General features: G+C 38.3%; 1 protein-coding gene across 2 annotated transcripts in view; it reads left to right on the forward strand.

Annotated features, from left to right (window-relative positions):
* Nucleotides 1-19,707, forward strand: part of LOC127645460 (protein arginine N-methyltransferase 3-like) — a 75,572-nt gene that overhangs the window by 35,636 nt on the left and 20,229 nt on the right. For both annotated transcript variants that reach the window (XM_052129125.1, XM_052129197.1), the window contains exons 12-13: nt 8,042-8,229; nt 12,838-12,924. In XM_052129125.1, the coding sequence (XP_051985085.1) occupies nt 8,042-8,229; nt 12,838-12,924 (275 nt within the window). The remainder of the gene's footprint in view (nt 1-8,041; nt 8,230-12,837; nt 12,925-19,707) is intronic.

A 19,707-nucleotide genomic window follows, 5' to 3' on the forward strand; every position in this document is an offset into this window, starting at 1 on the left:
AAATAATTTTTCTTTCCTCCTTTTTTTCTAAATCTGTGGGGCACAAATGACCCACCCCTAAAGGTCTATCAAAGACACTTCATGCATTTTAATAAGGGAGGTTTCATACAGACTGAATCAGGTCTGTCCAAAATTATGAACTGTGTGTGTGTGTGTGTGTGTGTCTTCCCTTTTGGGCTTATACGAAGAGGCTTTTATAATGAAACTGTGTGCGTTAAACATTGTTTTTCCCTCTACCTTTATTGTGACTATGACAAATGAAAAGTGGTTTGATGGAGGTTTGTTTGTGTTGGGAATACAGAATCTTAACTTATCTTATGTTGACATTTAGAAAATCTAACCCTTTGCATTAAAACCAACAAAAAATTTAGACTTACTTGTATATGTGTTTTATTTAATTACCTGTACAGTGTCCGACCCCACTCATTGGTCCTAGCTGCTATACACACTAAAATAATGATAGTCAATAAATAATAATAGTCATAGATTTGAATGATTTCAATACCATTTAACTAACATTTATACAAATTAAAAAAAGATTTTTTTTTTCAAGTCTGATGAGTTTAAGAACTGGCTGTTTGTTTTTGTACAGGCAGATCAAATCAGACAGTAAACTCACAACTTCAGTAAAATAATAAGTATAGTATACTTTATAAACATATGATGGATAAAATGTCATATTTACCTAGTTAGAGAGAGAGATGGATAGATGTTTGTTTGTTTGTGTTGTGAAACTGTAGATACTTCAACAATGCAGGTATCGCTACATTCATAATCAGTTTCAAGGATCAATTTAGGATTCTTCATATTTGTAAAAGTCATGCTATCTTAAAATATTCCTTTACACTGCTGCAGAATCACCTTTCAAACTTGCGTAGTTTACGGCAGAATGTTCCGCATATTTGCCAGGTGTTCTCTCTTATCTCACACCCTGCATGCTGCTTTGCCTTTTACTACATATTGATTTGCATCAATAAAACATAAATTAAACCAACTGCTGAATAACTAAACAGTCCTTGCGCACTCACCATATAGATCCTAGAAAACAATTGCGTTTTTGTCTGTGTTTTGGAAATGATAGTTGAGCAAGGTCGTTCTGGTCATTCTTACGGATGTCAAAAATGCTGCATTTGCTCTGTATTTCTGTCTTGTGGCTCTGCGTCGTTTTCTTGTCCACTGTGGCGTTTTAAGTGAACAGCTGCTGGGGAGATTTGAATGGTATGCAGCACTGTGTGCACACGCTGACTGGATGAATTGTAACTTCAAGGATCCTGACACAGGAGACGTTAAACTCTCTTGATCTTTACGGCAGTGGTTTCCAACTGGTTTTGCATCGGGACCTTACCTCAGCACCCAGATTTTAATTGTTTAACCAAATGTAAATGTAAATGTCCTTAAAATTAAACATGAAATGTATTGTATATGAAATGCATAAGTCCAACAATATGTGGAACACATGGAACAAACACTGGGCCAAATATTTCATCTCGCCATATTTCCTATTGGAGATGCAATATTTCAGATGAGAAGTTACAAACATCACAGACTCCATTTTGTATTGTTGGGTTCGAGTCCACCTTAGTCGAGTCCGAGTCTTTAAACAATCGAGTCCGAGTCCGAATGAATCTGTTAATGAATCTGAATTAAAGTTGTAACCATAAACTCAACATCAATATTTTAAGCTTATTTTAACCTTCACAACTAAGAAAACAATTTGTCAATATAAATACAACAAAATCACCTCTGTTGCATTTCATATTCACATTTTATGATTAGTAACCTGCTGAACAAATTTCAAAGTGGTTTCAGAATGAAAGCATATGCTTTAGGTGTATGAAGACAAAACAGTTTTTTATCCAGTTTTACCCAGTAAAATGTTTACCCTCCACGCGAACATGGACTAAAGAAAGCGAAAGCTGCGTTAGTCATTAAAACTAACATTATTATTTCAAATTTTAATGTCGTTTTTATTTCTACTTCATTTTCAATTTGTCCAGTTTAGTTTTATCTAAAATTATTTTTGAAATATATGTAATGTAATGTAATTAATTATATACATTTCATATGTTTACTAAATGGTTATATTAAAACGTTAAATAATGCCCATAAAATTAAACAAAGTCAAAACCGAAAAGATCAGATACCAATAGAAATGTATTTTTATAGGTCCTGTGTAGTTCAGTGAGTATTGATGCTGACTATCAACCCTGGAGTCACAAGTTTGAATCCAGGGTGTGCTGAGTGACTCCAGCCAGGTCTCCTAAGCAACCAAATTGGCCCGGTTGCTAGGGAGGGTAAAGTCACATGGGGTAACCTCCTCTTGGTCGTGGTTAGTGGTTCTCGCTCTCAAATGGAAGTCCCTTACAATCACTGTTGCAGATGATTTATGAAACAAAAATGTATGAGATTTTTGTTCAACTTTTTTAGGGGTCATGGCTTATTTTTCTATTATTATTATTATTATTATTATTATTATTATTATATTTATAATTGTATTTATGATCTAATTTGTATTAATATTTTTTCACCTGTTGAGGGATTTTTAAGACACTGAAAAAGAGGCCGGTGGAAGAAGTTGGATATGGTACAATGTTTCAATTTGGGGAGGTGGTTATATACAATATTAGTTTAATTATATTTTCTTTTAGTTTAAAAAGTCATTTGATTTTAGAATGTTTCATTAAATTAATACAAATTAAGAAGTGAAGTAGAAACAAAAAGGTAGAAAAAGTATCCCTTGATCCACAGCCTTGCCTGAAAGGCACATTCAAACACCGTTAATGCTAGCCATGATTTGTGTGTCATTGGATCAATTTTATTAATAGTACTTACATTCTCTTTAATTTAATGAAACCTACATTCAAGTCCTGTTGAGAACCACATTTTCCATGTGTATGAAAGCATGTCACTACAAATATGCCAGACATTCAACAAGAACGCAGTTAATGCATGAAAGAACAAAAGTCAATTTTTCTATTCTTCTAATTCATTGCAGACAGCAATAATTTACGCTACCAGCTTCTTATGGATGTGCCATCTTTAATTATTTGGCCGGTGCTTGACAGGGAATGGACTATATAATAGTACACTGATGGTGCAATAACCGGAGAAGAACCTTAAATTGCGCTTGACCCAGCCCATTTGCGCTTTGTACGTGCAATTTCGCCAAACCCACTTGCGCCTAGACTTTGAATGCTTGCACGAAAATACCAAAATGTAGCACTTTGCGTGTGTTACATATAGCATAGCACTGCGCTTAGCACTCTTAAAATATGGCCCATAAGGTTGAAGACAGTTCCATTAGCTATAGTTTTACTGTCTGAGTGGATGTACTGCCTTTCACATCAAACAATATGGACAGTGTTTTCTCCTACTTAAAAGCTGATGAGCCTATCTGTTTTGATCTATGCTAACTTTGCACAATGATATGGTTGGTTGCATTTGATTATTTTCATCTGGTAGGTCCATGCCCTATCAGAGCAGACACGCAGCCAATTTTTTTACCCAAAAGTTGAATAAACACTGTTTTAATGTATCATGGGATTCCAGAGAGGTCATCCCTTTGGAAAGCCAAAGAAATGAATACGAAAAAGGAGGCAGAGAGAGAAAGGTACCTAAAAACAAGCTTCTTTTGAATAACAGTGAATCGTCCACTGAGCCAGTGCGTTTCTATTTTTCAGCTCAGTTGGAAAGCCTGCAGCCATGTATACCTGGTGTAAAACAGATTGATATAATGGCCTATCATGTGGCAGCTTTACACTGTGTCAGATCAACTTTACTTACCCCTGCCACTATAACCCCGTTTCTCTCTCTCGCTCTCTCTCTTTCCCTTTACACCTCATATTATTAACCTCTCTCCATCTAGAAACGTGGTGTACGCTTACGCTTCCTCATCACTAGATGCTTTTTTTTATGCTCATACTACCTCTTTACTTCTATACGGTTGCCCTTAAGAGGAACCTGAGGGGGGTGCTTGACAAACGGGCCATGAGCACCGAGTCGAGAAGGACGCAGATGTCAAAGCTATGAATCTTGGGACACTGCCTCTCCCTCGTCCCCCCTCTCTCTCACTCCCTGTTCAGGTGCGAGACAGTCCTGTTAACCACCCAATCAGCTTTCACCTGCATTTCCCAGGACAATCACTCATAGCTCCACTAATCAGAGAAAATGAGGTGACAAATCCACTCCAGGTGTGTGTGCGTGTGTGTGTGTATGCTTTTTCACCCTACCTGACACTCACAGGGTCACAGCGAAGGTTTTAAGGTATGGCAGTAGGTTATAACTCGCCAGTCATGATCCTGTCACATAAGAGACGAGATTTTGATGGCACACACTTTATTATATGGGATGAGAGTCAATGTGCACCCTTAATCCTTGATTAAAGGTCGGACAAAGTTGGTGAGCTATAGTCCATCAAGGATTTCTCTCTAGGAGCTCATCTAAAGCTTAGTTAACAGGACTGTCCGTTGTGAAATCGATGTTTTTGATCTCATTACTGCACCCATAACATCCAATTACAGGAAACATTTAAGGTGCACTCATTTGTTTGACATTTGTTTATGTCATCATGGACTTACACTGACATCTAGGAGCGTGGATGCAGCATCATTCTTACTGAGACCATTTTAGAAATTAACTATTCACTGTTAGCCATGTTTCAGTTAATCAATAAGTAAAAGTGTGCAATAAAAGGGCTGTTAATAAGAGTAAGCGAGCATTATTTGGCTGGTCATGTGGCAGCCTACATGAAGGGACCTTCTCTATTTAGAATAAAACTGCATTTATGAGGTTACTGATATGACTGGAGTCTTCATCTCATGTGAGTGGTCATGCTTTAATAAATATTTTTCAAAATTACTTTAAGAGTAAAGCTTTTTTAATGAGGGAAAAATGACTAAGTGCACCCGTAAAATGATTCTCTTGTATATCTTTCATTAGTTTAAATGGTCAGTTGTTTAGAAAGGGATAATGTACCATCAGCCGGTTGTTATCACAAAATAAACCCCAACAGGGTAATAAGGACTTTGAACCAAAGCATAGGGTTCTTGTATCAGCCTGAAGGGGTTTATTTTACAATAACAACTGGCTGACTGAACATTATCTCTTACTAAACAACTGGCCATTTAACATATTGGAAGATAGAAAAGAGAACAAATGGCCCCATATGGCTGATTGTTCTCTTGTCTATCTTCCAATATGTTAAATGGCCAGTTGATTAGTAAGAGATTTGCATTGAAATTATAAAATTATGTGAGAAAATTCACCTCCGGTTTTGTCAGATTTCAGTTAATCTTTATTTTGTTATTAATGGCTCTCTGATTGCTCATTGTCCTGCTTCTTAAAAGAGTACTTGCCAAATAAATAATGTGCGGTTGTTACTCAGCAATATCAGACCACTAGATGGCACCACTGACCAATCGGAATTGAGTATTTCAGAGAGCTGTGTAAATAATATATAAATAAATGTAATATTGGCTGAATGGTAGATAAAATATACAATTGGGGCGACCGAGTGCAATTATAACAGTTTTTTGTTTCATTGTCTTCTCACGAACTACACACTACTTCTACAGGACTACTACAGATCTGTTTAGTATTTTTTGTTTGAGGATCTCAGAGAAAACCGTATATAAGCTTTATGTTAATTTCTAAGAACAAACCTCAAAGTAATTTTAACATTGCTTTAATATTATTAACATAACAGTGTTTGCCTTATTTGGTACACATTATTTTAGCTATCATAGGTATCATTTGCTTGTAAAACAAAAGTGGGATTTGCAAAGTAGTTATTGCTAAATTATTTTGATCGCCTGATAAGGTAGAAACATTCTTCAACTAGATATTTTTTATGCAATAATGTTTACTACATACTTTATAAAGTGCAAATCCCATGCATTTTTGTATAACTAGTGTTATAATGACGCCGACCTCACAGCCAATATAAAAATGTAATTTGTGGTAGTAAAATCTTGTGTGTTTTTTTGCAGTGTCATCCATGTTAAATTTAAATACTAAATACTTGTAAAATATTTGTTAAATACTTCAACATTTTAGATAATATAAGAAAAATACTGGATACATTAATATCTTGCATCTTAAGATGTCTTATGCTTTAGTGTGTCAATAGGAAATATAAATGAATTGCCAATAGAATAGAAGTAGAACAATGAGTCCTGCAACAGATGGTATGGCCCTTGGGATTACATGAAGAAACGGAAGCAATTCAGATTTGAGCAAGTTCTGCGAGATGTTTGGAACAACCTGTCTGTGAAGCGACCACACTTCTTTTTCTCAGGAAGATAGAAAACTCTACTGAGCATGTGCTGAATGAGTGTGATCACTCTAGCTTTTTTTGATTTGGGGAATTTAGTGTTGCACTTGCCCCCGATCTCCCCTATATTAATATTGTGTCATGAGACGTGTAAAAGTTTTGTGCGTGTTTGAGATGGAGAGGGGGAAGTACAAATGATTTACACATTCATTAACCCTGATCACTTGATGGTAGTGTAGATATCAGTGATATCTGATTTCTTCAGCAACATCATATGAACAAGCTGTAGCAATGTGTTTGTGTCTGATGGCCAAACTTAACAGACATTAAGAACTGATAAATTCCCTCTGAGTTTTTATGATTATGACCATCAGTTGAATTTAGATTTTTCGCCAGAAGCTGTCTGCTTTCATGCATGGTAACCATTAACATGATCACACAGGGACATTTACGAGTGCTGGAAACGACTGAAACATTACTGATCTTAAAAATCAGGGTTTCGGTTTACCATTTCATGATGGATGTGCTCATTATTGCACATTTGTGTAAAGGATGAGGTGTAATACGCCCACACAATGACCAGCATTCTGTTTTGTGAATTTGTTCAAACATTTGGTACTTATATAATATTCATCCAAAATTGAAATTTACTCACCCTCATCTTTCAAACTTGTGTAGAACAGGGATATTTAGCAGAACGTCCAAGCTACTCCTTTCCATAATACTGGCTAGTGGCTGTCAAACTCGCCAAGAGACAATAAAACCGGCTACCCAAAGGTCATTGAAACATGAGCTTAACCCCATGTTGCTCCAGGAGGATTGTCAGTGTAGGTCGCTTTGGGTAAGAAAGGGTCTGTTAGAAGATTCATTTAATTTTGACAAGAAGAAACGGTTTTAAAGGTATACTATAGGTGTGCACATTATAAATCAATTAATTAGGTGATGCGTTAATTATTATTATTAGTGGGCGGCTGTGGCTCAGTTGGTAGAGCGGGTCGGCCACTAATTGCAGGATTGGTGGTTTGAATCCCAGCCCACACGACTCCACATACCGAAGTGTCCTTGGGCAAGACACTGAACCCCAAGTTGCTCCCAATGGCAGACTAGCACCTTGCATGGCAGCTCTGCCACCATTGGTGTATGAATATGTGTGTGAATGGGTGAATGAGTCACAGTGTAAAGCACTTTGAATACTGTTAAGGCTAAAAAGGTGCTATATAAGTGCAGACTATTTACCATTTAATTATGATGAGGCATATATCTACATCCACTGACATGACTCCTGTAAATACTGTCCAACTGTGTAAATACTATCTTATTGTGTCCAATTGATTACTTGTAATTTACTACCATTCAGATATAACTCAGTTTGTGTCGAATGTCTGCTTAGATGTAATGATGTACTGTTGTTTCCTGAAGGAACCTCATTTTATTTTGTTCATTGCTCTGCAATGAGTAAAAATGACATTAAACCAGACTAAGCTCACCCAGAAGTCCTGCAATAAAAGCATTTAGCGCTGGCCGTGGTAGATTACTGCTTAGCACATTCTTTCAGTTCACTGCAGAGGCTTCTGCTGGGTCTTAAAGCTTTTGTTTTATTCGACCGACTACAATTTATTCGCACAGCAGCTGCAGCCTTTCAAAAATGATGGAGGCCTGATTTCACATACGGGGGGGGGGGCAAACTTTCAAAGCTTCGTTTGGCTTTGTGTTAACCATATGTAATCCCTGCTATTTATGCCTTTTTTAACAAATAATTTTTCTTCTCAGTCTATCCAGACCGCTGCAGTATCAGCCTGGCGGCGGTGGGAGACACTCAGAAACACAATGAGCGCATTGCCTTCTGGGATGATGTTTATGGCTTCAAGATGACATGTATGAAGAAAGCTGTGGTACCAGAGGCAGTAGTGGAGGTGCTGAAGCCAGAGACCGTCATTTCCGAGCCTGCAGTCATTAAGGTAAAGAGAGCACAGGGAGTAGTATAGAAATCTATTAGTTCAAACTGTATTTGCCAAGTGGGATTCCCCATCGGCTCCACACTACAATTCTAGATAAGGGGTCTTCAGTAGGATGACTGTTAGCAGTGCTGAAGGGGAATCAGCAATTATTGTTTAATTTTAAACGAAATTTTGTGAAAAAACTAAATATGCCTACCAAAGTCTACCAAAGCTAAAGTTCAGCAAACATTTTTATTGTCCATCCCACATAAAGGCTTAAAATGCAACACTCAATTTTATACAGTATGTCAAAAGGGTGTTCTTGCTCCATCTCTATATTGTACTTGACCTGACAAAAATTCTAGGACTCCTTTTCTAGATATGAATAGTAAATGGTAGTTTACCCAAAAATAGATATTCTGTCATCATTTACTTACATGTAATTCCAAACCTGTAGTATTTCCTTCCATCTGTGGAGCAAAAAGAGGATTAATATCCATTGAAGAAGGAAAATCTTATGGTTTAGGACAATCTAGTCTCATAGAATGAACGTTACTATAACAACAATTTTGCAAACTGACTTTTACGTGCCGAATTCTAGGTTGTTCTGTAGTTTCCTGGTCAAATTAACACTAGAGGTGCCGCAACTGTCCGTTTTATTCATTTTCACACAAATTTCGACTATGACGGCTGTTTATGACTTTATAAACGCTTATTTTTCACGTGATCACTCCGACACTGGTTTTTTGGTAAGAATGTCTGTTTTGTTCACCTCTCATTTGCTTTTAACACTATTACTTAAAGTACATTTAGGTGAAAGTTTAAGGTGAGGGAGGAACGTTTTACTCATTAAAACCCTGTCTGATTCTGACAACATTTCACACGCTTTTGGTGCCCCACCCCCCCACGATGGACATTTCACTTGGAAACTGCAGCCAAACTTGTGAAACACACAATTGTGTTTTGCAAAAATGTTGCTACGATCACGTAAGGTTCATAAGATCAGGCTGCAATAATGATGACAGAATTTTCTTTTTGTTTTTACTGCGTAGTGGTATCTGTCTTAAGTTTTGACTGGCAAATTGGACTTTGGGCTAAGTATTAGCTCACCTGAATCCCTAATTAATTGAGTGTAGGCTGGACAACTGTAGTCTTCACAGAGACAGAAAGCCTATTATCTGTTTTTTGGCCTTGTTTCGAGATGGAGGGAGGAGAGGCAGGAATGGAGGTATGATCAAGGCAGTAGAAGAGGAGAGGGGAGTGACAGATCGTGAGCAGAAAGCGAGAGAACTGAGAGAGAGGAAATTAAACTCTGGAGGCCATCTGTGACAGAATGGCTGATTGATTATTCTAATCCTTGTTTAAAGTCTTCCTTATTAAACTTCATTACTTTGCCACCGCCATAGCCTTGGGTCCACTTACAAACACCAAAAAAATGCACACTTATACTTTACACCGCTCTTTCTGTTGTTTGTAGCTTTCCTGAGCAGTTTAATCAATTAATAAAAAATATAAATCTATATCAGATACAATCTATACCTACATCAGATACAAAAGTTGCTGTAAATAATGCACAATACAGTACCATAATGACCCAATAAACACTTGCTAGAACACATTTTCAATAATTGGCTCAATACGTTACATTATACAGCTCTCTGCTATCTACCATATACACTCACCTAAAGGATTATTAGGAACACCATACTAATACTGTGTTTGACCCCCTTTTGCCTTCAGAACTGCCTTAATTCTACGTGGCATTGATTCAACAAGGTGCTGAAAGCATTCTTTAGAAATGTTGGCCCATATTGATAGGATAGCATCTTGCAGTTGATGGAGATTTGTGGGATGCACATCCAGGGCACGAAGCTCCCGTTCTACCACATCCCAAAGATGCTCTATTGGGTTGAGATCTGGTGACTGTGGGGGCCATTTTAGTACAGTGAACTCATTGTCATGTTCAAGAAACCAATTTGAAATGATTCGAGCTTTGTGACATGGTGCATTATCCTGCTGGAAGTAGCCATCAGAGGATGGGTACATGGTGGCCATAAAGGGATGGACATGGTCAGAAACAATGCTCAGGTAGGCCGTGGCATTTAAACGATGCCCAATTGGCACTAAGGGGCCTAAAGTGTGCCAAGAAAACATCCCCCACACCATTACACCACCACCACCAGCCTGCACAGTGGTAACAAGGCATGATGGATCCATGTTCTCATTCTGTTTACGCCAAATTCTGACTCTACCATCTGAATGTCTCAACAGAAATCGAGACTCATCAGACCAGGCAACATTTTTCCAGTCTTCAACTGTCCAATTTTGGTGAGCTCTTGCAAATTGTAGCCTCTTTTTCCTATTTGTAGTGGAGATGAGTGGTACCTGGTGGGGTCTTCTGCTGTTGTAGCCCATCTGCCTCAAGGTTGTGCGTGTCGTGGCTTCACAAATGCTTTGCTGCATACCTCGGTTGTAACGAGTGTTTATTTCAGGCAAAGTTGCTCTTCTATCAGCTTGAATCAGTCGGCCCATTCTCCTCTGACCTCTAGCATCAACAAGGCATTTTCAGCCCACAGGACTGCCGCATACTGGATGTTTTTCCTTTTCACACCATTCTTTGTAAACCCTAGAAATGGTTGTGCGTGAAAATCCCAGTAACTGAGCAGATTGTGAAATACTCAGACCGGCCCGTCTGGCACCAACAACCATGCCACGCTCAAAATTGCTTAAATCAGCTTTCTTTCCCATTCTGACATTCAGTTTGGAGTTCAGGAGATTGTCTTGACCAGGACCACACCCCTAAATGCATTGAAGCAACTGCCATGTGATTGGTTGATTAGATAATTGCATTAATGAGAAATTGAACAGGTGTTTCTAATAATCCTTTAGGTGAGTGTATATATTACATATATTATTTATTGTATTACATCTGCCCAAAAAAATTGTCCAAATAAGATTTTAATTTTATATACCAGTAATTATCACAACCTTTCTTTTGTTTTGTTTTTTGCATTCCACTCAACTTATAACTTTGTAAAATTATAACCTTTTCTGTGCTGAATGTGTTTATGCAAAGTGCAATTTCTCCTGTTTTCTTTTTTATGAAGTTTACATTTTGGTGATGCAGAACCATAGACCTATGCCGTCATACTTTTGAAAAACATTTGTGGAACAGGCTTACAAAGAAATTAGTTTAACAGTTTTGTTGTGCAGCAAACACAAATAAACTGGTAAGGGGTGTTCTGCAAACCCACAGTTAAACTATAGCTAGCACTATAACACACATAGTTAAGTGGCTTATTGCCTTTTTAAAAGGTGATATCAGCAATATGACAATAGCGACCAATGTTATTTAATTAATATCATTGTGTATGTCAATATTAATTTATACCACTGTATTGTTTATTCATATAAACATGAATAATTAATAATTGCAACCAGAATAAACAGCTGTTCCGGCAAGTAATATGGTTCATTATGCCTCCTACACACTACACGACTTTCAAAGATGTAGGATCATGGTACCATTCATATTACCCAACTGTCTGTCTTGTCATGGAAGTCATAGCGTTTTCAAATTACACAAAGAATCCGCGACAGGGGTGAACACGTTACAGAACGTTTCAATATTGACGAATCCCCGATGACTCTGCCTGGACTCCAAATTACGTTTCACAACATAGAGTACCCAGGAGAAGTGATACGAGCTACGAAAACAAATGCATGATCATATGTTATGCATTTCAGAATATGACGTGTATGATTTTAATCATATATTTTATTGGTTACAATATGAAAAAGTACCTCCTACAGAAAAATCTACCTATTTGCTTACCTGACTGTCCAAGAGATTTGACAATTTCTCTCCAACTCTTCTCCTTCTCCACCCAGTTGTGGGACAGTTCAGAGTAAACATCAAATCTGGTGCTCCTGCCAATGTTCCACTCATTTTTCCTCCATTTCTTCAGTCCAATGAGACTTTCTTGATACCGCAGCCATGCTAGTTGATGTTCTGTTGCAGGTACATCAGGACTCCTCCCACTGAAACCTCTCGTGCTCTGTTTCTTGCTCTCTCATTGGCTGTAGGTCAACGCTGCAGTTGTATTCAGTCAAAACATATTTCACATTGCACCATTTGGAATCGCAGACAGGCCTGTCACGCGTCGGTGCTTCTCTCAAATCTCGTCTTTGATAGTTTATACATTGCGTTCGTCGCTCACGGGAGCGAGCTCCGATTTGCCTACGATTTCAGGCTTTTGTCTGAATGGGCTGAAAATCGCGTTGTGTAAACTCTGCATTAGCCTGACTGTAGGTTGCTTAATGTTGCTAGTTAGAAAAGCAACTTGACGGATTATTGTAGAATGTGCAATCAAATGTTTTATAGTTTCTCATGTCTTAAAACCCCTTCTGACATTTTCTTCATCTAGAATATTTGCAAATTGTTTGACTTTTATTGATGATTTCCAATTTTAGTTGTCCAGTGACCATTAGGAAACCTACCTTATCCTGGGTCCAATTCAATTTGAAATCCATAAAAATTGCATGATGTGATAATTTTTTTTAAACCTCTATGACTCCCAACTTTTCAGTCAGTTTGATTGCTTAATGGGATTGCTTTCCCTTTTCTAGACTATTGACTGTGGCACTGTGTCTGTGTCTGATCTGGACTTCACTGTAGACTTCACCCTGAAGATAAGGGTCAACACATTCTGTACAGTGAGTAGATCCAACATTTGTACACTCACACACACAACAAATTTACAAACAAACTCACAAACAAACTTACTTTTGATTGTTGCCTGTCAATCTTCAAAGCTAATCAATGTTGTCAGGTGTGAAGATTAATTAGGGGTGGAAAGATGGATTGGCCATTTGATTGGCTGGGATGGGTCAGGTAGCCCAGACATCAGCGTGGTTGATGGACAGCCTGCTTTCGTACAGGTGAAGGTAACGACAGGCAGTTAGAGGTGGAGGAAGAATAATTTACAGTACCTTAATAATTTTAATGGCCTAAATTCAATCACATGTCTCCTAGTGAAAGGATTTTTTTATTTTATTTTATATGTGTGCCCCCCCACCCCCCATAATTATATATTTTGCTTGGTCACCCTTTGTGTCGAGGTAGATTTGTGTCAGTGAAAGAGTAAGAGTTAGTGAGAAAAAGCAAAAAACAACTGAAAATTCAAGTATAATTTTTCTTTTGTCTCCCAGTTTTGTCCCAGCATTATTGTCCCTGCTTCTTTGTTATAGTTTTTATGGATTAATCAATACGGTGTTATTATCTCCCTTCCCCTCTCTGAGTTGCTTTGTATTTAATGGAGTTTGTAATCTTGTAATTTTTCTGTCTCAGTCTAGTAATAGGAATACACATTGTGAATACCCACTTTAAAAAAAAAACATTAAAAAGAAAAAAAGATTGAAAGAGAATGTGGCCTCTTCTGCATTTCAGTGATTTAATATATGACTAAAATAAAATGATAACAGACTATAGTGTTATTTTGATTCATTTTATTTGTAATAATCCTGTTTTTATTTAATATGTTGTTGACAATTTTCCTTAAAAATTATTTTTGAAAAAGAAGCTTGGTAACACTTTCTATGAAGCCCATATTTATAATGAATTGTAAAGGCTTTATACATGCATTATACTACATTCATTATGTCTCATAACTTCTCATAAATTATTATAACTGTAGTTATAATACATTATAAGAGTTCCCCTATTTATATTTATACTTAGAGTATAATGCATTATAACACAAGTAACATCCAATTTTAACACGGCCGAAGCTAATAAAGTTAATCATATAAGTGCTGTCATGCAAAAACAGCATAGTGTAAACAGTTTAAAGGCTTTATGACATGATCATATTATAAGTGGTCTTTGCCTGCTTTAAGTAATTTACAAAGCAATATTTTCATAAAAACAGCCATAACATAAACTTGTAACGTACAATAATACGTTACAAGTCAAATTATACAACAGAAGTTATTGATAAATTAAGTCTCCTAATAAGATTCATAAACATTACATTGTACTGAATGGAATATAGTATAGAATCAGTTTATAAATTATATGTAATTTTTTTTTTTTTCCTTGGGTGAAAAAGGATTGAAGATTGGTAACATTTGTGATCAGCATACTTTTTTTCTTTTCTTTTTGAGAGTTTCTGATATACACTGGTGGCCAAAAGTTTGGAATAATTTACAGATTGTTCTGTTTTGGAAGTAAATTGATACTTTAATTCACCAAAGTGGCATTCAACTGATCACAAAGTATAACACCATCACTATTTGAAAAAAAAAAAAAAAATCTAGACACGCCCCATTTCCAGAAGCCATCACTCCAACACCTGATCCTTGAGTAATCATGCTAAATTGCTAATTTGGTGCTAGAAAATCACTTGCCATTAAATCAAAGTTGAAAGCTATTACAACCACCTTACAATGTTAAAAGTCTACACACTCCACTTTCTTATATTTCTATTAATCAAAAACCGTGTCAAAATGGATGTTTTTTTTTGTTTTTTTTAGAGCAGGCGTCACCCACGACTGGTGACGGACTCCACCCTATTATCATAGATCCTCCCCTGAGTGATCTACTCACAGTCCGCCATTTTCTTCCGCACTGGAGCAAATGGAGTGAGAAGAATAATGTCTCTGCTTCATATGTCTCCGCTTCATAAGTGTTCAGTTGTTGGCTGTAAAAGAGAACATAAGAGTCTGTACACCAAACTGAAGATGCAGTGGACAAGTTTGGTTTTTGAAGGAAATGTGCCCACACAACATACAAAAATGTGTGTATGTTTGTGCAAATCATTTTACACTGGACTGCGTGTCCATATAAAGCAGGATTTTCTAAAAATGTGTTTCTCAAGCATGGATCAATAAAACTGTTCATGTTCCAGCTTTATATCCTGAAGATGTATCGCACTTTCTATTTTGTGAATGTTTGAAAATCGCCTTTCCAAATGTGCGTGCTAGCTGATTCCATGGCTAATGCAGCTTAAGTTACCATTGTCTATGATTGTATTCACAGAGACCAGAGCTATTTCATGGACAGGGAGCAGCAGCTCATTTGCGTTTAAAGAGAGACACATGAAAAAAAAAAAAAAAAACAGCTTTCTCTAGAAACTTGTCAGTCAATCATTGTTTTGAGGAATGAAGGCTATACAATGTTTGAAATTGCCAAAACAACTGAAGATTTCAAACAAAGGTGTACACTACAGTCTTCAAAGGACAACTGGCCAGATGTACAACTAAACAAGAGGATAAGTACATCAGAGTCTCCAGTTTGAGAAATAGACGCCTCACATGTCCTCAGCTGACAGCTTCATTGAATTCTACCCTCTCAACACCAGTTTCATGTACAACAGTAAAGAGAAGACTCAGGGGTGCAGGCCTTATGGGAAGAATTGCACAGAGAAGACACTTTTGAAACAGAAAAAGGAAAAGGTTAGAGTGGGCAAAGACATAGACATTGGCCAACAGATAATTGGAAAAGAGTGTTATAGATCTTAACCCCATTGAGCTTTTGTGGGATCAGCTAGACTGTAAGGTGTTTGAGAAAACCATAGAAACCATAGTTTTAATGCAATCAACCATGGTGTTACCACAGTAATATGGTGGTAATATAGTTGCCTTGGTTAATTTTTTGGTTTCTGTAAATTTACAACAAAATATCATGGTGAAACTATTGTTACTGTTGTGAAACCAAAGTTCTTTTTTCTAAAGGAAGTTTAAGGTTATTTTTAGGGGTAGGGGTTAATGTAGTTTGTTTGTGGGACTCTAAATAAACACAATAAACACACTGCAGTGATGCCCATATACTGTATGTTAGTATTTAAATATGGTGCAAATAGTATTTGACACTATTTCCACCAAGGTGCAATTATTATCTTTCATTATTTTCACCAGGGTTGGGGTGCAAATAATATCTGCCACTGTTTGCACAGGGGTATAAATTGCATATACCATTATTTACAACAGGGTACAAATAGCATCAGACGATGCGAGCAACTTTAGGACATTAATTTCCACATACTTCATTTCCACATTATTGGGACACCCTAATTCTAATCTTGGATTCTGTTTAGGGTGGATAGGGTCCAGATTGGTATGCAGTATTCAAACAGATTCCAGAAAACAACCCCCATCTTCCATTGGTTGTACGAACAGATACTCCCACCCTAAACTCACACCACTGGTCGAGCCAATGTTGCTTTGTTGGGCTGGAAGAGCCGTTCAAACGAATGAGTAATGTTTGACAGCAGTCACCCCAGTCACTACAGGTGTAGTTCACCCCAAAATGAAAATGTTGTAATTATTCATGTATTTCTCAACCTTGCGTTGTTCTAAACAGCATTTTAGGGCATGGAGGCGTCTCATGGACGGCACTCTAGTCTGCAGGATGGTGATCGTAACCGATTGAGCTCACGTGAGCACGTTTGGTGGGCTCCGTTCAGGAGCCAAAGGTGCAGGTTACAGAGCTCCGACTGCGGACACCAGATCATGCCCTGTGCTTGAGAGAGGATGTCCCTTCTCATCAGTATTTCCCAAGGGGGGCTGACCAGTTTCTCCACCATCTCCGCAAAACAAGGACTTAGGGCGTAGAGGCTTCTCTTGAATGGCGCTCTAGTCTGCAGGATGGTGATCATAACCGATTGAGCTAACGTGAGCACGTTTGGTGGGCTCCGTTCAGGAGCCAAAGGCGCAGGTTACAGAGCTCCGGCAGCAGACACCAGATCATGCCCTGTGCTTGAGAGAGGATGTCCCTTCTCATCAGTACCAGTCTTGAGGATGGATGTGCGATAAGATCTGTTTATAATTTATAATTTTGAATGGGTGGTTCACGCTGGGACAAGTTGGGTTTTCGTTTGGGCTATGGTCTGCGTCTTTACCAAAGGTTCAGGGGCAGTCTTTGGCGGAGCCAGAACAGAGGGGGCGGGGTTCTTTTCCGGACGCTGACCCAAAGTAGAGTGGCAGCGAGTCGGGTGAGAGAAGGATCTGCTTCTCTTTGTCAAAAAATGTTTCATCGCTTGTAATGAAGCGCTTTGCAAAGCCTTCCACGGTGACGCCGAACAAGCCAGCAGGTGACACGAGGGTGTTGAGAAGAGCGACTTTTTCTGTATCACGCATCTCCGTGAGATTTAACCAGAGGTGCCGGTCTAGCACCACCAGACTGATAGCCCCTTTGTTTGAAACAGTCCAGTATGGTGAAGGCGGCAGCCCCTCCGAATTTAGCGTGTGCATATTAGGGCTCTCACCACGTCTTTGTGAGCTCCATGTGGACCTCTAGAAAGAATGCTGGACTGCGGGAACAATTCATCCAGGCGAGATATTACCGGCTCAACTGGAGTGGACCACTGAAAACCTAACTCATTTGCTGACTGAGAGGACGCGAAGCAACTCCGAATTAGTTGTGTGTGATTGCTCTTCACCCTCGCTTTGGGCAGGGGTGGCAACATCCTGTCCCGGACTTGACAACTGACCGGCGATGCTGCTAGGGACATGGTGTCATCCCCATCGTCAGATCTCCCAAATCTGATAAGAACATGCACTCCGATGGAGGGCCGGAGATCATTATGGGCATACTGCATGGGTGAGGACACCGCGTTGGGAGACTGAGGGGTTTGCCGGTCTTGCAATGCTACAAAATCCTCCCTGAATTCTTCCTGCTCAACCTCCCGACCCCGCTGTGCCATCTAATGTTGTCCCTCGGGAGTCACAGAGGAGGCAGGAGGGGGCGCAAAGGGGACAGAATCGTCCATCAGAATGAGGGTGATTCTAGAGCGGAGCATCCTGAGACTCATGCCCTCACCGTGAAGGCAGCCTGTCTCCATGAGAGCTGCCTTAGTGTGAGTGCGGCCCAGGCAGCGTATGCTCTTCTCATGCCAGTCTGACTGTGGGATGTGTCTCTCAAAGAGTGAACACCTGTTGAACGACATCTTTACAAAGACGAGTTACACACAAGTGGCTCTTTTTGATATATACTCTTTTTTTTTTCAGATGGTTATGTTATGTCAAAAACACTGTTTTTAGTTAATTGTAGTTTACATTTAATTGTAGATTAAAACTTAGACAAACATGTCTCGAAATCCCTGCATTTGTAATTGCTACCCGTACAGTTGTTTTTGAATTCAAGAACGTTGTGAACCTTGTGCTGTCACAAGTGTCAAGCAAGCCTGAGTGTGGTTTGTTGTATGAGCAGCTGTGCATTGCCTATATAGCTAGAGTTTCCCTCACTGCCCCCTGCTGAAAACCCTTTTGAATTGCTCCGGTGCTTGGAATATTTCTAATTACATTACAGGTACATGATTAAAGTGAATAGTGTTTTTTTATTTTTTTTTATCCATTTTTGTTTTTAATTAATTTGTTTTTGCAGATCAACTCTTCAGACACAAAATTGCTCAAAGTTAATGAAACACCCATATTAATTTGTGATGTGATTGATCGTGTTTAACTCTGTTTCTTATAATGTTTGTGTGTAGGGTAGACCAGGGAAGATCTGGTTAGGTATAACAGTACTTCTTCCAGCAATCAGGAACAGGCTACAGTAGATCAATGTGTCACTAGTGTACATACCCACTTTGTTCCTGACATAACTTGCAGTTTCATCATTTTTGAAGCAAGACTAGATTTTTAAGTAAGTTGTGCTGTCTGAACAATGTATACCAAATTGAACTTGACAAAAAACATTTTACTATTTACTTTTTCTGTCTATCATTTTTATGTCAGAAAATGTTTGGAGACAGACACCATATATTTTTTTAATCTAGTGTTTATACATTTTTAGAATAAGGTACAACCATTTTGCTGATTTTACATATCCTTAAATTTTGTTGAAATTCTGTTGATAATCATAGATTGGACTCGGCACCCTATTTTGCACTGCTTTGTCATGTAATTATGGAGGCACCCCCAAAAATGGAGGGAAAAACGCTGTCATCCCCATGATTGAGTGCATGGTCTTATTTTTCCGCTGACAGACCATTCATCACATCAGGCTGCCTAACCTTGCATTAAATGAACAGCGCTACCCTACGCTCCCATGCTCGGCCGGTGGAAGACAAATAATGCTCGCTTTTACTGTTGCACTGGTCCGCAGCTCACGTTGCCCACAGGGACAACAGTCTCTCTCTCCTCCCTCTCTCTCTCTGTGCTCCCTCTTGTCCCCTCAACCCAATTCTCTCCTAAATGGGAGAGTGAAAGAGAAAGGAAGACAATTTTTTATTATAAGCTTGAAAAGCTTGTCAGGGTTGCTTGGTGAAGTTTGTCGAGATAAAAAAACCACATTGATGAACTCAGCTGTCCAAAACGGCTAAATTTGTTGGTAAGCCAGTTATGATAATTGTAAATATAAGGGGTAAATAATTAATTTAGTTGGATCTGGCATTGATTATATTGTAATTTGAAAAGCTAAAATTGGATGTTGAAATGGTGTTGTAGTCTAACTCTCACATCTGTGAAGTCATTGGGTAAAATCATTTCAATCCTAAA

Source organism: Xyrauchen texanus, chromosome 1, assembly GCF_025860055.1.
Source record: "Xyrauchen texanus isolate HMW12.3.18 chromosome 1, RBS_HiC_50CHRs, whole genome shotgun sequence".
Classification (NCBI taxonomy): Eukaryota; Metazoa; Chordata; class Actinopteri; order Cypriniformes; family Catostomidae; genus Xyrauchen; species Xyrauchen texanus.